At 34.7% G+C, this 18937-nt stretch overlaps 1 protein-coding gene across 5 annotated transcripts in view; it reads left to right on the top strand.

The window, feature by feature from the left end:
- The window catches only part of LOC124182275 (formin-like protein), a 40788-nt gene that overhangs the window by 6070 nt on the left and 15781 nt on the right, over positions 1 to 18937 (top strand). For 4 of the 5 annotated variants that reach the window (XM_046569300.1, XM_046569299.1, XM_046569298.1 and 1 more), the window contains exon 2: positions 16363 to 16446. In XM_046569300.1, coding sequence (XP_046425256.1) covers positions 16363 to 16446 — 84 coding nt within the window. Of the gene's footprint in view, positions 1 to 9324; positions 9352 to 16362; positions 16447 to 18937 lie in introns of those variants that run through there. The other variant, XM_046569303.1, reaches the window with a different exon arrangement.

The following is an 18937-nucleotide window of genomic DNA, read 5'->3' as shown; positions in this document are numbered from 1 at the left end:
TAATTGTTGGCTCGATTTCGAAGAGCATTTACAAACTGCGTTTAATATACGTTACAAGAGTTTAAATTGTACCAACGGAATATTTTTGGCATTTGCGGATTGTTTGCGTGATTTGGAATTCAGAAGGCTGTGTTAGATCGTTGATCGCAGTCTGAAGCGTAGAGTGTTTTACGGATCCTTGGATATCCTTGAATCTTGGGAAACAAGAATTGCTCCTCAAGTCCTGGAAATGACCTGAAATGTTTTAATTTATTCTGGAAATGTCGACGTGACGAAATTTTTTATTTTTTTTTTACATTTTTTTTTTTTTTTTTTTATCATTCGAACAATTAACCGACTTCTTATCCTGTCCTTAAAAATTTGTAAATGATAAGATAATAAATATGTTGATATTTAATTTGTTCGTTTGTTTTTTTTTTCTTTTTTCTATTCTTTTGTTTTCTTTTCTTCTTCACCGTTGCAGAATATTTAATAATTTAGTCATACGTACTTTCATTCGCGAATATGTTGCATTCACTTGTCGTACAAAATTTGTATTTGTATCGTCAGACAGTATAATTTTCTTGCGTTTTACAGTTGAAAGAAGTTGGTCGTACGCTTGAATGAGCGAAATTAAAATCAGGAGGCATCGATGTCACTTGCAAAACATTTCGTTCATTTATATACAATATATATTTATTTTGCTGGTAAAAAATCATCCTGTTAACGGAAAAATTGTGAATTTATGATTTGGTTTTTTTTTTCTTTTTATACATGACGTCGATACATATTATATGTATAGTCGATTACCTTTGCAAGGCCGCTTCGCTTTTCGCGTGATTCCGCCGCTTTCACGAGAGTTTCTGCTGCGAAAACGAGAACGAGAATGAGAATGACTCATTCACAGGGTCGCGGGAAATAATCGTTGCTAATCCGAACCGCGAATAGATATCTAATTTTTTTTTTCACCCCTCTTTTTTACTCAACGTCTTACAACGTCTAAAAATACTTATTTTCGCCGAGATATTTCCAATTCGGTTCTGTATACGTGTGTATAGTAACAAAAGTTTGATTTTGTTGAAAATTTTCGTCATCGATTGTCTCAACTCTGAAACAGTGTCGTGAATTTTTTTCACATTTCTTATTTAACTGGTTAATTATTTATAAATATTGAGAGTAATTTTGTAGCGAAACTTTTTATTAAATTCTCAAATCTGTAGTTTCTTTTCCATACATTTCAAGATGGGTCGATTTTTTCCACATTTTTCACTTGGAACATTTCTATACCGGTTCCGTTATGGAGCGATTTTTTTTTTTTTAGAACATTCAACTAATTTCAATCAACTTCACAATAAAACCGGCTTAGAAATATTCAAAGTAAAAAATAAAAGTTTTGACAATTCTTCACTAATTTTCAAACCGTTTAAACGATGTTAAAAAAATTAGAAAAAAAATTCGTCCATCATGGATCCGTTATTTAAATGTTTGATAAAGAAAATACAGTTTTTGAGAATTTGTTTAGAATTTTGTAAAGGTTCTTTTCAAAATCACTCTTAATACTTATATATAATCAACTAATTGAATCAAAAATGTTAAAAAAAAAAAATACAGTGTGCTGTTTCACAGTTTAAATAATTACAGTAAATTGTTTGAACAAAACAGAAATGAGGAGGGTCAGACGTTGGTAAGATTTTCATGGAATTCTCCATATATAGTTTGAGTATAACTTCGATTTGTATCACTGATCAAAGATGACCTTTGCCCCGATCATTTCACAAATCGTATATGTATATATATATATATAATAACAAGGTTTCGTATTATGTAATCGTAACGAAACGTTACTTTTGACAATAACGTATCGACAGTTTTTCATGCGAATGTACCTATAAAATTTCATTCGAGGCTTTTAAAGATCGGACAATAAAAAAAAAAAAAAACAAAAGAACCAATATTCAAACAAATTGTGGGAGAATACATTTTTTGCCAAATTTTTCGCAACTCGAGGAAAAAATCGTGCCGGTTCTACCGTATCGGAAACGAGTGGTGAGGGAGAAGGGCAGCAGTTCTTTTTCTAAACAACAATGCAGCTTGTACCTAATATATATTGTGTGTGTGTGTGTGTGTATATATATATATATATATAGATGTGTAGGACAGGCTGCATAAACGGTGCAGCGGACTGCAAGCGACTAGCTCTGCTGCTGTGCAACGGGGCGCCTACTGAAATATCTCCAGGAAAAGATAAAACTACCAAGTCTATATTTAGACGAGCAACTCGCCTCCTCGTTCTCCGGGGTTCTCATACTTTTGCCTTTTCGATATTATCGATCTATGCATGTAGGGGTTTTGTACAACGTGTTTCGTAAACTGAGCAGGGTGGCCGGACATCTGGAAAACCTGGAAGACTCGGGGGATTTTTAATTCGGCGATGGGATTGAGAAAAAAAAAAAAAAATGAAAATACAAATCGTCCGTCATGGGAATTAGAAATCATTTTTTTAAGGTGACTGGCTTATTTAATTTCTATTTTCTATTTATTTATTTATTTTATTTTCTTTTTTTTTTTTTTTTTACCGAGGAGAAAACAAACTGGCTTCAACTTATTTTTTTTTCTCGTAGCTATGTAATTGCGGTAAAGAATGACAATGTTTAAGGACCGAGCGGTAACCGGAACTAAAAATTTCTCTCGTCTCCCCCTAATGTACACACATGGGGTAACATAACCAGCACAGCGAATTAATTAACCCGCATATATTGCTGTCCCGTTTGCAGAGGGATCGTTTAGCCCTGAAAATTCAGAGGCTCAAGTTTAAGTTTAAGCTTGAAGAGCACGTGGCGTGCGGTGCAGTCTTCTTTATAACGACGAAAGGGGATATCCCCTCCATCGTCCCTCTTCCCTACGCCCTTAAAAAAAAACCCCCACTATAAACGGCCCTGGACGTAGGATATAAATCTATAAATGCACCAAAGGGGCACCGATACACGTTATATACCCATAGATGTAATAATGTACGTATTTTCCTGCACATCTAACTCACAGCTATATTCAGATTGTACACGCTTCGACGGTCGTTCCTCCTCCTCCTCCTCCTCCTCCTCCTCCTCCTCCTCCTCCTCCTCCTCCTCCCCCTCTTCCTCCTGGACCCGTTATATACGTCTATTAATAGGGAAATTAACTCTAAGGAGGCGAGAACTGACGGCAAACTTTATATATATATATATACTTATTTCGATCATTACATACACGCGTACGTACGTGTAATAATGCTCGAAAACGATGAATGAAAACTAATCGAAGAAAATTGAAACATGTTTTTTTTATTCTTTTTTTTTAATTATTTCCCCCAATTACCTACAACGATTACTACTCGATCACTTTGCTCTATATGTATATAATATATTATTATTATTATTATTATTATTATTATTATTCTTTTCTTTAAAAAAAAACGTATATAAATCTTATGTGGAATCATTATATATATTCAAGATATTTACTTCGCTTTCATTGATTGATTGTTCATTAGATATGATATTTATTGTTATGAAAATTTTGTACAATTAATATAGCGTATCTTGGATCGCAATATCGTCGATAACGTACGTAATATTTTTCGTCGTCCTTTTCAACCCTGCATCACTTTTGTCACATCGTCCGCCTTTATTCACCTTTCTCTCTCACTCTCTCTCTCTTTCTCTCTCTCTCTCTCTTTTCTTTCTTCCTTTCTCTCTTTCTTCCCTCCTCTTCCTCCTCCTCCTCTCGACTCAGAAACGCGCCCGCGGCCAACCTCCTGTCGACTTATTCAGTTTTATCCGTTCGTGAAAGTCCTCCATCCACATGCCACGATGCTGTTACAGAAGGAAAAATAATATAGTGGGATAGGAAGAGCTTGAATTCATTTTTACCTAATAACGTCAGAAAAATTGTACCATCATGTTCGATACTTATATATATATATTTTAATATATACGTTCAGATCACTCCTAAAAACGATATATACATATATATAAACTGTAAACTTATATACATATATAAATATATAAATATATAAGATTGAATGATAAAAATTTTGAAACGACGATTATTGAAAAAAGACATTGTATATGGCTAAGTCGATAATTGTGGAACGATTCCAGTTTTCCATAATTTTTAATTATTTCCCAGCTAATTCTCTGTATTTCAGTCAATTTTTTATAATCCAATTAATTGTCATTAATTCAGGTGAATTAGAATAACATCACAATTCTATCTAGTCATTTTCCTTCCGGATATTATCGATAATATCCGCATTTCGTTTCTGTTTTCGATACATCACGTGACAAAGTTTTACTTTCCTCACATAATAGTCACGGTATAAATTTAAAACCTACGACACGTCGTTGATTGGTTTATGGTATAACAATAATATACGATACCACCGGCGTGACGTAACGATTCGTTATTCTGACCGATATTTATGACGTCATGTAACAATTCGTCGTCGAATTGTATCTCGAATACAAGTCGCCTGATAATATAATTGAAATTTTGAATTTTTTTTTTTTTACTACTATAATATACATCATTCGTTTATAATTTTTAATCTAATTTGTTTGTTTTTTTTTTTTCCTCCACCGTGCAGGCAGTTAATCAAATTCGCGATATTTCTATACTATAATGTACAGACATATTTACTACTTAGGGAATCGATCAGTCGTTTCTTTCGAAAATGAATCGATAAAGTGAGAGAACACTTTTATAATCGTAAAACGATCGTCAGAAGATCTCGTTGATTTCTTGCGTTTTAAAAAATTGAAATTCATATTTGAATCGCTAGTGAACCTGTTCATTTGTTTGTTAGGTGGATATCAGAATTATTATACATAGTTTGTAATCGTGTAAAAATTACTCTCTCTAATGTCATTCAAATTTTTAGCATCGAATGGGGATATCGGTAGTCGACGGTTGCAATAACAGAGTTCTCGTTGTGTAAATCTATTATATTATCATAGTTGCTGCTGCTGCTGCTGCCGGCATGGCATCCGTTACAGGAAATGACGCATCGTGATTTCTCATGCCTATTCAAACCGGCGAACACTCGACTCGACGAACCAAATGAAACAGTATCGGTATTCGATGAATCGACCCTATTATTATTTTTTTTTGTTTTTTACCCTCTCTCTTCTCTACCGTTTTATCGTCTATTTTCCACTATCGCGTCATTATACGGTAATTAAATTAAGGAAAATTATAATGCTTGTCGATATATTTGATAATAGAGAAATTTACATAAAAAGTGTAGGTTTTTTTTTCAGTAAAGTTGGGTTGAAGTGAGTCTCGGAAAACGTTTATATCGGGAAATTTGATGTATATATGTAATTGATGCAAGACACACTTTATAATTGCGATCATAATTATAATTGTAATTCTTACAATTACTCTCACGATCATCGGCGTCGTTAATTATTAAATCAACGCCAGCTTTATATCGTCGTACGATCATTAATCAGCATTATTATATTATATTACGCCGAAGTAAAGTCGTACAACATGCACGCCGATTCTTGTAATCTTAATTACTTACATACGAGCAACTCTCTGCACTCATCGTCGTCATCCTCGCCACTCAATCCACTTCTTCCACATAATTATAATATCATAAAACAGCACGCTCCGTGCCGTAGCGACTTTTTTTAGTGTTAACCCTTTGAGTTACGGTGATTAAGTATTCTTACCACCTGTTTTATATCTATTTTTTATACAGTCAAGTTTGAAACCGTATTTCTGATAGGATTCCAAAATCGTCCCGATACTCTTGTAAACATTCGATTAGTGCGTGAATTTTTTGCCCGACTAAAGTTATTTTACAAAAAGTTAACGCACACGGTAATATATTATAATTTCAAAAACTTGTAGAATATTATTATTGTCATTGTTGTTATTATTACGCATAGTCACGGTTTATATTTACGCGAAGGGCGTATTTGTCATACATATAAGACGCGTCCCGATTTCACAGAAAGGATGTGACGGTCTGGATAAGCTTCACGGTCAGACCGGAAGACGGAAACCACTGCGTACAACGTGTACAGTACGGCGAAGAAACGGTGGAGGAGATAGAGCGAGAGAGAGAGAGAGAGAGAGTGAGGGAGAAACCGAAGAAAATTGCGGAATTGTGGGTTTTTAATTTTTTCCGCGAATGAATAGACATTCTCGAATGCGACGAATGAAATTATTCACGCCTTGCAGGCGCAGCGTTTGCGATTTAAATACGTAGATGGAAATATGTATCAGTTTTTGTTATTATTTATTACAATTATATAGTATATAGGTACCTACGGAATATTCTGTAATTTTTATATAAGAGAATTGATTGACAGATTTTTCATGCGAATTGAACACGCGATGATGATGATGTAGTTTTATTAATATTTTATTAAGGAGGAAAAAGATAAGAAAGAAAAATTAAATTATTGTCGGTGAAATTGTCGATAAAGTTTTGACGATCTGGGTAAAAATGGTAACGGGAGAATTCGGTCGTAATATTGTAAATGAGAATAACCAAAAATATAATTGATAAACAAAATATTAAGAAAAAGTAGATTTATCATAGAATGATAGAGAAATTCTTTGCGGAGCGTTCAATTCTCTACAAAAATACCTTCTTGTCTTATCGGTACACTAATGCGTTTACCAGTTATAAAATTCCAAAGTTTGAAATAAATAAATTCCCATGTTATATGATTAGGAAATAGAAAATCGCGATATGGCACCTCTAAATATTAGTATTAATAACTCAAACTAGGACAGCTTATTTTTTTCGTCATCTGGAACAATGAATTTTCGACTTGAATTATGAAAAATCAACTAACTTTACATGTGTATATTAGGCCTAACGTATATACACCAAGAAAAATTTCGTTTGTTACAGTAACTAAAAAAATTCAGTAAAACACGTGTCGTTGAAAAAACTGTTCGAATATTGTTGGAATTGCGAAAAACGAGATTCGCGTAACCATTTTCCACTATCGTCGATCCTTTTTTGGTTATCGCGACGCAAAATCAGTTTCTGAGGTTTACTATACTTTTTTAGCTAAACAAGGCTTTAACGTCGATTTATCGTTGCGCGAGCGTTAAATTTTCGCAACGGTTGCGATAAAATCTAGCAACAGTGATCGTAACGAGAAAGAATAGCAACTGCTATAAAACTAATTTTCATTTTCTACCTTGAACTATACTTTTCGGTTGTGGTAAAAAATGAAAATAGTTGAGGAAATATTTCTCTGAGCGTAGATGAAATACACGTGTGAGGTGGATCGCTAGGCGAGAAGGCCGATGCACCCTGGTTTTTCGCAACTGCAGCGGGTATCGATTGTTCTAAAGCTCGGACTGCACCCTGATGTGCATGGAGTCGACGGTGCGGGCGTCCCAGACAACGAGAGAGGGTTGAAAGCCCTCGAGAACCGAGCACCGGGGGCACCCCCATAACACCTACCTTGCACTACACCCGTACTGCGGGTTAATCTAGGCGTGCACTATTGATACGATATTCCGTCGAGAGTTGTGCGCCTGTAAAGAAAATCCCTTAAAACCGTTTTTCAGAGGCTGCTAAGTTTGCCATTTAATTAAAACATACACATTTTAGCCTAAATTTCAGTATACTGTATACGCATATTTGATCGTGGGAGTAACTGTGTGCAGAAAAAAAAAAAATGTACAAACGTAGAAAAATCAATCGATCAACGTTAATGCTACTATTCGATAAAATTAATATCAGCATCGTAAATGGAACATTTTTTTGTCAATCGTCCACCGATATGAAACTCACAAAAAAATTAAGACACACGAACGACGCTTTATATTTTTATTCAATATTAGAATCAATGCTCACTGATTTCTCGCAGCGACAGATTTTTTTTTTTTTTTTTTTTTTAATTTTATTTCTTTATTTTCGTACAAACAAGTCCACCTGGGAGAAAATATATACTGAAAATGTAGTAAAAACGTGTGTAATATTTTAAATGACAAACTTCACGGCTCTTGCGCGAGGGTTTAGGGTTGAGATGAATGAGATCAGATTCTTATTCATTTATTTAGAAACAGTCAAAATTCAAAAAAGTCCAATATAAACCCTCCCCCCAATACGCATATAGTAATTTATTCAAAAGTATTATAAAACAATACTTGCAGACGTTTTATTTAATAGTTGCAGAGGGTATTGCTCTGCATCCTTCGTTGGTGCAACGTTATCGTCGTCGAAAATAAGGGACACACGCGGCACGCAGCGAGAGGGCTAAACTCGTTCTTAATTATTTCAATTAAGGTAATTCCCCCGGTCTCGTTTCGACTCGTGTGCATATAGACATGATGCGTGTGTCGCTACGCCATGCTATTGTCTCCTTAAAAATAACTCCCGCAAATCTTTTAAGTCGTGACGATATGTCGTTGCTGCTGCTGCTGCTGTTGCAGGCGGCGTGACTCTATGAAGAAAAAAAAATACCATAAAAAAATATCGTGTACTGTATGTGATAATATCTCTTTACCATTATTCATTGCATACCGTGTGAAGAAAAATATGCGCGTTGTAATTTATTATAATTTAATATAATATTTGTTATAATATTAGTGTAACGATTAATAGATAAACTTATTGTTCCAGGTAATGAATTATGTCGTTTTTTTTTTTTTTTTTTTTTTTTCTTAAGAATATTATTTGTCGAATTATTTTTTTATTTTTATGTCAATTTGATATTGGCGCATTTCTCAGCTAATTTCTATATTTCTAATAATAAATTCAAAAGAAACCCTTACACCCGTATTATTATCATGAAAACTCGATTATTCGTATCTACATATTTCAAATTCATTCAATAATATTGAGAAATATAGACATTTGCCCGAACGTTTCGTCGCGTTGATGTTACTATAAGTTATAATACATAATGACTCGAAACAGCTGTTGAAACGCGTTGTAATTCCACCGTTGGGTTAAATTTACATTATCGGAAATTGTGAACGAAAAGTGAACGGGGATTAATGAGTCGACGATATGAAATAGTATTTTTGCAGGTCATCGTACGAAACAACTGGTCAAACAGACTCAGCCGACGATATTAATAAAAATTTACTTTTCACGCAATACATTCACCTTGCAATTTACACGCATTGTATTTGTGTTATACTTGTAGTTGAAACGAATATTCGCGATGTTAGGTGTGCACTTACAATACACACACACACACACGTATTATATATAATTCATATAGTGCGCGAAGCGTAGTTTGTTTAATGTTTAACAAGCAGTTTCCTCCAACCGCTCGACGTTGTCGTGCATGCCTTGAAATAGGAACCCGTCCTTCGGTTTCCTTTTTCGCGACAATGAAGTGGCAGGTACAAGTACAGAGAACGGTTCACATTGCACAGGTGTAATCTATCGTACGTACACTGAGAAAGTTTCATTTTTTTACAGTAACTAGAAAAATTGATTACAACAGTTATCTTTCAAAAAACTGTTTTTTTTTTTTAGTTAAACGAGGCTCCAACGTCAATTTATCGTTGCACGAGCGTTAAATTTTCGCAACAGTTGCAAGAAAATCTAGCAACGGTGATCGTACCGAGAAAGAATAGTAACGGCTATAAAACTAATTTTCCGATTGTGGTAAAAAATGAAAATAGTTAAGGAACTATCAAATTTCTCTCAGTTTATGTATAAACGGGGAGTTGTCGAGTAGGTACGTACGTAGTTAGTTGTACCGGAGAAATAGATGCGTAAACGATTATTTGTTATTCACATGGTCACTTGCACTCGCGACGTTACGTTATCCATGCCTCTATTCGCTTTACATATACCGCTGTGTTTTACCTGTATGCGTTATGTGTGGATTTATTGTACTACATGCGCACGTAACGTAACATACGTACATGTGTTTATGCAATTATTCGCTATTCGCGGTGCAGCCGGAAGATTATATGGTATCATAGACGTGTAGCAGTAGTCAAATCACGTACAACGTACGACCGCTGCTGTTGCTGATGCAACGTAGAAAAATAAAAAGGAAGAAGAAGAAGAAGAAGAACGCCGCGAAGCGTATCAGTTACTGGCGCCCGATGCAGCTATCGCTCCGTGTCTCTTTGTGTGCTACACCTGTGTATGTACATAGTTACGTACGTGTAACCCTTTGATGCGAACATTTTTTCAAGCAGTCAAACTCCCTGAAATTTACAATAAGTGGGTGTATAAAAGTGCTCGAGACAGCTGATTTCAAAAATTGGGTCGGATTTGAGAAATTTTTTAAATTCGTATCGAAGGATCTTATATTGGCGAATTCGATCGATTTTTATATTTTCAATCCGTCGTAACGGATCCGCTATTTCGAATTTTGAAATTTTGACGTCGGATCCCTTTTCAGGGACCGCAAAAACCGCCGAGTTCCAAATTTCAAGGAAATCGGATCAATTTTTGTATTTTCAGTCAGCCATACTGAATCCGCTAGTTTGAATTTTGAAATTTTGTGGTCGGAATTGTTTTTAGCGATCCCAAAAACCGAAGATCACCGAATTCCACTTTTCTAGTCCCCGCAACCTTCCCGCAATTGCATTTATTCTGTAAGAACAGAAATTTTCAACACTTTATTTATGAGCAGTAGAAATGAAACCAATGATCCAAAAAATCTGAATCTTTTATACATTCTGTACCATACTTTTAAAAATCAATAAAATCGCCGATGGGGTGAGGGTCAGACGTAGGTCGGTTTGGGGTGGAATCCCTTATATTATATATAATATATATAATCTACTATATATTTCAAGGACCAGGTTATATTATTATTATTATTATTATTATTATTATTATTATTATTTGTTGTAATATAAAATAACGATGCATGAATTAGAAACACAAACAAGGTGTTGCTCAATCATCATGAAATTCTCATGGAATTTTACATTGTGCCTGAAATCTTTTAAACTTGAGTCTAGGTTCAAAAAAAATTTAGCCAAATCTTACAATTTGTCGTTAAAACTCTGTATTACTGTAAACATTTTTTACCATAGCACGTGTATCTGTCCTCGAAGCTACGAAAGTTGACTATATATTCTTGTCGATATTTTTATTGTATTTTCGTTTATCGTGTACTTAAAAATCGACTAAGAAAAATCGTAAATTTTACGTAGAAAAAACGTGGAAGACAACCGGACACCCTGATAAAGTTGAATTATTTTTGTACGTAATTCAATTTTTATTTGTAAAGTGCAAACTCATTGTCATGCTACGGATAGTATTCAGGGTCTTGTGGTAAATATTCCCACGAGCGATACGTACGTACAATTGGGTGCAACGAATCTGAGACTGTTAATTTTTTCCACCAGACAGTTGTGTTGGCAACAAAGATAAACCTAAAGCGCCACAGTCGGCCGAGCGCGAAACTAACTCAATCTCATATCAATAAATATAACGTAACCCGTGACCGTCGAATCTAACCTTAGAATTGACGTGTCAATCAAACAAGTCATTCAAGGTTAGATTCGACGATCATGGGTTATGTTACGTTTATTGAGATTGAGTTAGTTTCGCGCTCGGCCGACTGTGGCGCTGCAGGTTTCTATCTGTTGCCAACGTAACTGTCTAGTGGAAAAAATTAGCCGTCTCAGATTCATTGTCCCCGAGTGTACACTGCCGTATCGGATAAGCCTTGTCCCTGTCTTTTCACGTAATCCAGGAGACTTTATATCGTGCTGACTAACGCGGGTTTACACGCATCGATGCACGGAGCAGCCGAGCTCCATTATTACATACATACGCACACATGCATGCGTCTATATTGTCACACATACGCGATGCGGATATAAATACAGCTATTATATACCTTTTTGTCCCAAAAACTTGTACGCAACGCTGTGTAATTTATGTAACACGTAGCTAATGCAATCAACCGTACGTTCTATATATCTGACTATACATATAAACTATACATGTACGTACAGTACATACCTGCTGCCAAAAAGGCGCGGAGAGACCTTAAAAATTTCTCTCACCCGTTTAATGTTACGTAATATTAAAAGTTCTCGGTAATGCCAAATTATCCGTTACTTTTTGCAGGGCTTTAATCACAATATATATATATATATATATATATCTTGTTGTATACTGTTTTTATACATGTATCGCGTATAATACACGCTTGACATTCGAGAATTTGAATAGAAAAATGATGTACGTTTTAGAATAATTATTCTAGAATTTATGTAGAACCACATGGAAAGAATAATGAATTTTTATGGAGAGTGCAAGTCTGATTACAAAACAATAAGCTATCATACTTTTACACACTTGCCCGGAACATCCGATTGTACGTATTGTTTACAATAAACGAACAAAGTTTCAATAAATTCAAGTTATTTGAACAGTCATTTCCTTAGTATCATATTAAATGTAATTGCCGAGTTTTTATCTTCCGATTCGATCGGATTTGAAATTTTCGTCCGCCGTATTGGATCCGCCATCTTGAGTTCTTAAAAACTGGCTTCAGATTCGTAAATTTGTATATAAAAAATGGGTATAAAAGTACGATTCAAAGGGTTAACGGTTACTAACTTAAATCCCATTTAAATCTTACAGCCTCTTTTTTATCGTGACAATTTCAAGGTTTAACATACGTGTATACTAAAAGCCTACTATACGCGTGTAATAATAATACACTTGTGCACGCAGGCTGCCCTCCTAACTGGGACAAATACGCGACGAGAGTCAAGGATTCTGGAATTGATGCGTCATTCTCCTCATCTAGCCTTCATGTTACAGGTACCCATAACCCAGGACTGAAACGTTCCAAGTTGCGCTAGCTCTCCTCGTTTCCAGGGTTAACAAACCGATTTCAACTCATATCGGGGGGGGGATTCATTGTTTCATTGTTTCCATTTTTTGAAAATTTATCGAACCATGAAACTTGGCAACTTTCAATGCATTTTACATTTAAAATTTCAATTTTCCCCCTACCCCTGCTCGCGTCAATATTATCAAAGTAAAATTTATGTCAGTGGTATGAAAAAATATTGGAACCGTTATTCTTACAACCATCTGACTTGAAAACTGCGAAGCCTCCTTTGGTGTAATTTACACGCTTATTCGTCGCGCCTATCCTTTGTATCGTACGTATTCGAGAAATGAGAGTAGATCGTGCATCAGTGACCCGTATTTCTTCCGGACCAACAATGTAACGTAGGCTGTCACTTTCGGCTGCATTGTTTGCTCCGCTATGATTCATTTTACTTTTACTCGTTCATTGTTTGACCCAACGTCTCTCCGCCCTAATAAAGTGACTGCGCCTCGATGTCAATCTATCAAATTTCCCTTTCTCCCCATTCTGATGCTGCCTGTGTTCGAGCTATGGTACGGTCTGAGCGAGCTTCTGTATAATGATAACTCAAAAAACGCGAACCGCGCATTTTACGATTTATGAGAGTGAATTTTGCTTTTTTAATTATATACTTTTAACCGCAGTTCAGTTAATGCGAGGGTAAGACAAAACCGGTTTTTTTTTTTTTATTGTTTTGGAATAAATTTTTGTCGATATTTACAAATTGCGAGTTTTTTTTTTTTTTTTTTAAGCTACAGCTCGTTTTGGAAATTATTTAACTCTTTGAGTCACGCGTTATTGTACCGAGTCAAATTTTATAACAAGATCGTTTTCTGTCGTTTTTGGGGTTGCTGATTACGAATATGAAATCAGATTTCGAAAATTCAAGATGGTGGATCCAATGTGGTGGGCGAAAATTTTAAATTTGCTCGAATTCGGTGAAAAAACTTTATGCAAGGGTTTTCGGGACCGCTGATTTGATTCAGATTCGTAATCAGCGACTCCGGAAACTTAAAATTTATGCAAAACATGTAACTTTCTCGGAAATGAATTGTTCCTTCAATTTTCGCGATTTTTTTCAGTCTATTTGCTTCTAACAATAATAATTTACATTATATCGCAACGATTACCCTCGAGTATGGAAAACCTATTGGTATACCATCAGAAATATGAAAAAAAAATGGCACAGAAATATGTTGAATATTTCTCTGAATATACAAAAAAAATTTATATAAAATAACTCTCAGGGTTTCCTCAGCTCAGGAAAAAAAAAACCCTCGTATAAATTGAAATCTTTAAGTAAACGTCGTTGTTATAATCAGAAATATGAAATTGGAATTACCCCGAGATGGTAAGAAATAATATGTCGCAGAATTTATTTTCCAGAAATATTGTTTCCGTTACTGTATAAACTATATTTAGAGGGCTGGGAAAATTTATTGGTCAACTTGTGCGTAACGCGTTGGATATTTCCTATTATATTATTAATTCAACTACCTTTTAATAACGCAATTTTATGAGATTTCACAACTCTGGCAATGAAAGCGGAAATTTGCGTCGACTTGTGCGTACAAGTGTAACACTTATTCCGTATAACATCGGATCGCGCATTTTAACAACGCAAGCTCGGGGTTTAATATTACGAATGACAAATTATTTACGGCTGACAAGAGTTGTTAAATGGCTTCGAGTGACATTATAATAATAATAACAACAATTATTGCAAATCGAGTATGTATTTATGTATTGTAACTTTAAATCGTCCTCGAAACTAAATACATATCGATTCGCAAATTTTTTTTTTATATTCGCTCGATTATCTTCTCTCCCTCTCTCTCTCTCTCTCTTGATTTATCCTTTCTTCTCAAGTCTTGCGCAGCCAATCAATCGAATCGTTAGTCGGTGCACGCCCAACGACGCTGCAGCATTGCAGGTTTTTGACGTCGCCGATCCTTGACTTCCGCTTCCGGTCTGTCGCGGTCATTTCAATACCTTAGTCAGATGGCATGATCCTCCATTAATGATAGGATAGGTTATCATGGCCAATTCACGGATATTTTATATACTTTCTTTGTTTACTTAAACAATTATCAAGATATTTTCCACGCGTTAAAAACCGTGGAAATAAAATCTATGAGTCTGTTACACCGCGCTGTGTTTTTTTTTTTTTTTGGAAAATTACATTTGCTGATTGAAAAAAAATTTTTTTTTCTTTCCTTTTTTTTTTTTTATTATTATTTTCCTTCTTTTCCGTTACTCAAAATTCTATCCAACCAATCACGTTGCCTAATTAACTTTACAACAGACTGTTTAACATCGTTTCGCAAACTGTCAAGAAGAAATCAAGCAACCGTTGCGGTATCGACAATTGTAATTAATTACGTTTCATTGCCTCCTGTTACCTATTAATTACCTTGATTGATTAATCAAAACATCTCGTTATTTTTCCCGTCGAACGATCGCGTGTTGGAAAATTATTTCACCGCCGTGCCGCAAGTTTACATTATAACCCAACGTCACTTTGATCTGTGTTCAGCTTAACTGACCCTTATATATATATGTATATATATATATATGTATATATAATTAACCCAACTTCAAAGAGCTTTCACGATATATTCTTCACCGGACATGGGTCTAGGTACATACATATATATGTATATAATACAAGTACATAGAGATTTTCTTTCTCTCTCTCTCTCTCTCTCTGTCTTTTTTTCTTTGACGTAGGAAAAATTGACTTTTGTTCATTCGGAGTAAAAGCTTTTCTGCTTGAATCCATTTTGCCAAAATTTCGCGAGGATGTAAAATGTTATTTTCTTGACGCCAGGATTATTGAATTTCTTTTACTTCAACTCTTCGTAATTTTGATTTTTTACGCATCATTCAAAGTCCGAATCAGTTTTCTTAATTTTTCTTTTGTTACAACGGTTATTGTTTATTCTCTTTGTGCCGCCAGCAGCAGCAGCAGCAGCAGACACTCTTGACTCTCACTCCTCGTCTCGTCTCAGACACTCGCTGCAAGCCTGCCCAGATGGCTGTTATAAATTCTCAAATAATTACACCATTGTCTTTGTTCCGTGACGCGGACCCCCGGCATTAGCTAATTAATATTAACGCCTCGTTCCGGCCTGCAGGAAAAAGCCAACGAAATTATCATACGCGTATTACTTGTAACGTTATTATATTTATACAGGGTGGCCACACACCTGAAAAACTTGAAAAAAACCTGAAATTGTCGGGGAATTTTTAATTTGGTCGTTAGGAAATAACAAAAATATCAGTCCTCTTTCATGGGAATTAGAAATGATTGTTTCTGGTAACGAATTTACTTTTTTTTTCGTCGAGAAGACAAATTTGCTTGAACTGTGGTGGTTTTTTTTTTTTTTTTCACAAAACTTTTTTGCCACCCTGTTATAAACCTACACCGATGCCTGCAGGTGTTGGACGTCTGTTTCATCAGGTTTACGGAACCATCATCCGGAGTTGAGGATTATAAGGGAGAGTTCCGTTTTTATAATTCCTTTTTTTATCCTTTATTTTTCAGGCTTCCATGGACTTGCCACCAGACAAAGCTAAGCTGCTCAAACAGTACGACGACGAAAAGAAATGGGACATCGTATGCGATCAGGTGAGAAAAGAAAATTCTCTTACTTTCCGTAACGCAGCTTCGAATCCAGGGCTCTTCGTATATATTATTTATTTTTTTTCCATTTTTTTTCAATCACATTTCAATTCAACGATTATTCCACAATTTTTTTTTTTTTTTTCTTTCACATATATTTTGAAATTTCGAACTAGCGATGATCGCGTATCGAAATATAAGTTTTCGGAACGTATCCTCGGACCATATTTTTAACTAGAAATCACCGAATTATACGTATTAGAAAATGTAATTCACGATATACGGAGAAAAGTGGAAAAGAAAATAAAATAAAATAACAAACAAACAAATTACTATTTTTTCAACCTTGCTTCGAGTTCTATGGTCAAATTAATTTCGAAATATCAAGTTTGCCTTGTATCATACAGTATAATTTGTACAATCATTCGTACGCGTTACGTACCGTAATTAACGATGAGAAACGCGGTGCATTGACATTAAAAAAAAAATAAAGTGATATCCCTGACCGTTAATATCCATCAACTGTAAACATCTGGTATATATATATGTATATATATATATATATATATGTGAGACACGGTATATATAACACAAATGTGTATATATGTACAACACGTTGGCTTGTTGAATTTCTCTTTTCTCAATAATAATACATTCAGCAACTAATTTCGTACGAGAATGTTGAAAATTTTATATTCCGTGTTTAAATCGTTCTCGTTGAAATTATATGTTTATACATATACATATATATAAAATGTGACACACTTATATTAATAACATAACATAAACAGGTATAACATTTAAGCTATTTATTTATACATACATCAGCAACAATCTCCTCCCAATATTTTCGATTCGTATGATTTCTTCGCGGTATAATTAACACTTTTCTCACACGTAATAGATCTGTGAAAAATTGTGCATCAAATCTTGCGTATACCGCAAAAGATGCTGCTGCGTAAACAATTTGCATGATTCTAACGTCCCCGTTGTGCGTATACCTCTACACATACAGCAGAGTATGTAATGTACAAACAACGAACATCTGGCAACCAATTGTCGCTTCTTTTTAAATGACCTCGTGACATGTGCATCTTGTAATATCTGGATGACAGCGTAACCTGACTTATTTTGTTGATATTATCGTTGTTGTTATTTATTCTCAGAATACGAATGTCTCTGTCGTTGTTGTTGCACTATCCGCGCATTTTCCCCGTGCATAAATTTTTACCGCAATTTAATCATAGAAAGATCTTTTATAATTTAGCAAAAAAAAAAAAAACAAACAAACAAACAAACAAACTGTTACCTTATCTAATGTTCCGAAAATCGAGAGAGCCGCGCGGGGTAATGAAAAGGTTATAAAAGTCTATTCAGCTACTTCTGACACGTTATATTATAATAATATTCTAAACGTGGACACGTGTTTAGTCCACTGACATGCGTATGTTTAATGAATAGACGCTGTGCGTGTATAATGATAATAATGATAATAATAATAATAATGATATACGGACAACTGAGAAAACACGAAATATGGAACGTCGACGCATACGTATTATGTACAACTTTACGTATGTACGTGCATGGGTAAATATGTGTGTCGGGTATAAAAGAGGGGAAAAAAATAAAATGAAATAAGACTATGAAAAAAAGTAGACTAGGCAAACATGCCGGGGCGGCTACTGTTTGGGAAAAACCAGGAAGTTGGGGGGATTGAAAAAAGTTGGAGAATTTGAAAGACGATCAGAATTTTGCGTAGGGTGGAATTGAACGAGAAAGGATAAAGATTCTGTGGCAAAGAAATAAAATTGTGCACGATGTATTTTTTATTTGGTATACCCGAATTGGCAGTATTAATTTGAATTTTTAGTGGAAAATCAGAAAAGTTATTTGGCTATTATTTTTAGCGTTCACGATGGAAAAGAAATTTGTACGAATAAGGGTTTAGAAATTATTTACTTTTTTTTTCCAACGAAAGTGTCAATTTTTTCTGTTACATTGAACGCGGTTTTCTCAAAATTCCTTGACGAAATTTTTTTTTTTTATACCGGACACAAATGATGTAATTTACTTTCGGCAGGTAAAGTTATAACAAAGTAAATTTTAAGTAACGCATTATTCTCTTGCGGCTAGACTGCGGGTTTGAAAAATTATATTTAAGTTATTAAAATCTGTGATCTAACGCATATTTATAATACATGGCCCAATTACGGTGAATGCCGTATCGATTCTCGTTATTTGAAACGTTCCTAAATTAATGACAATACGTAACCTGAATTCTTTTCGGGCATTAGCAAATATTATTCAAATGGTAATTAACCTTTTTTTCTATCCTCTCTTTCGTTTCGACAATTTTTATACTCGTGTACGTATAATTATACGTTCATCTTCTCAATATAATGTCTACATCGAATCGAACATGATGAGAGGAGGAAAAAAAAATAGTTGTGTAAAAATAAAACTCGACATACGAAAAAGCTACTCGTTTTTTAAC

This window comes from Neodiprion fabricii, chromosome 5 (genome assembly GCF_021155785.1).
Source record: "Neodiprion fabricii isolate iyNeoFabr1 chromosome 5, iyNeoFabr1.1, whole genome shotgun sequence".
NCBI classification, from domain to species: Eukaryota; Metazoa; Arthropoda; class Insecta; order Hymenoptera; family Diprionidae; genus Neodiprion; species Neodiprion fabricii.
This window is presented reverse-complemented; position numbering and strand designations above follow the sequence as displayed.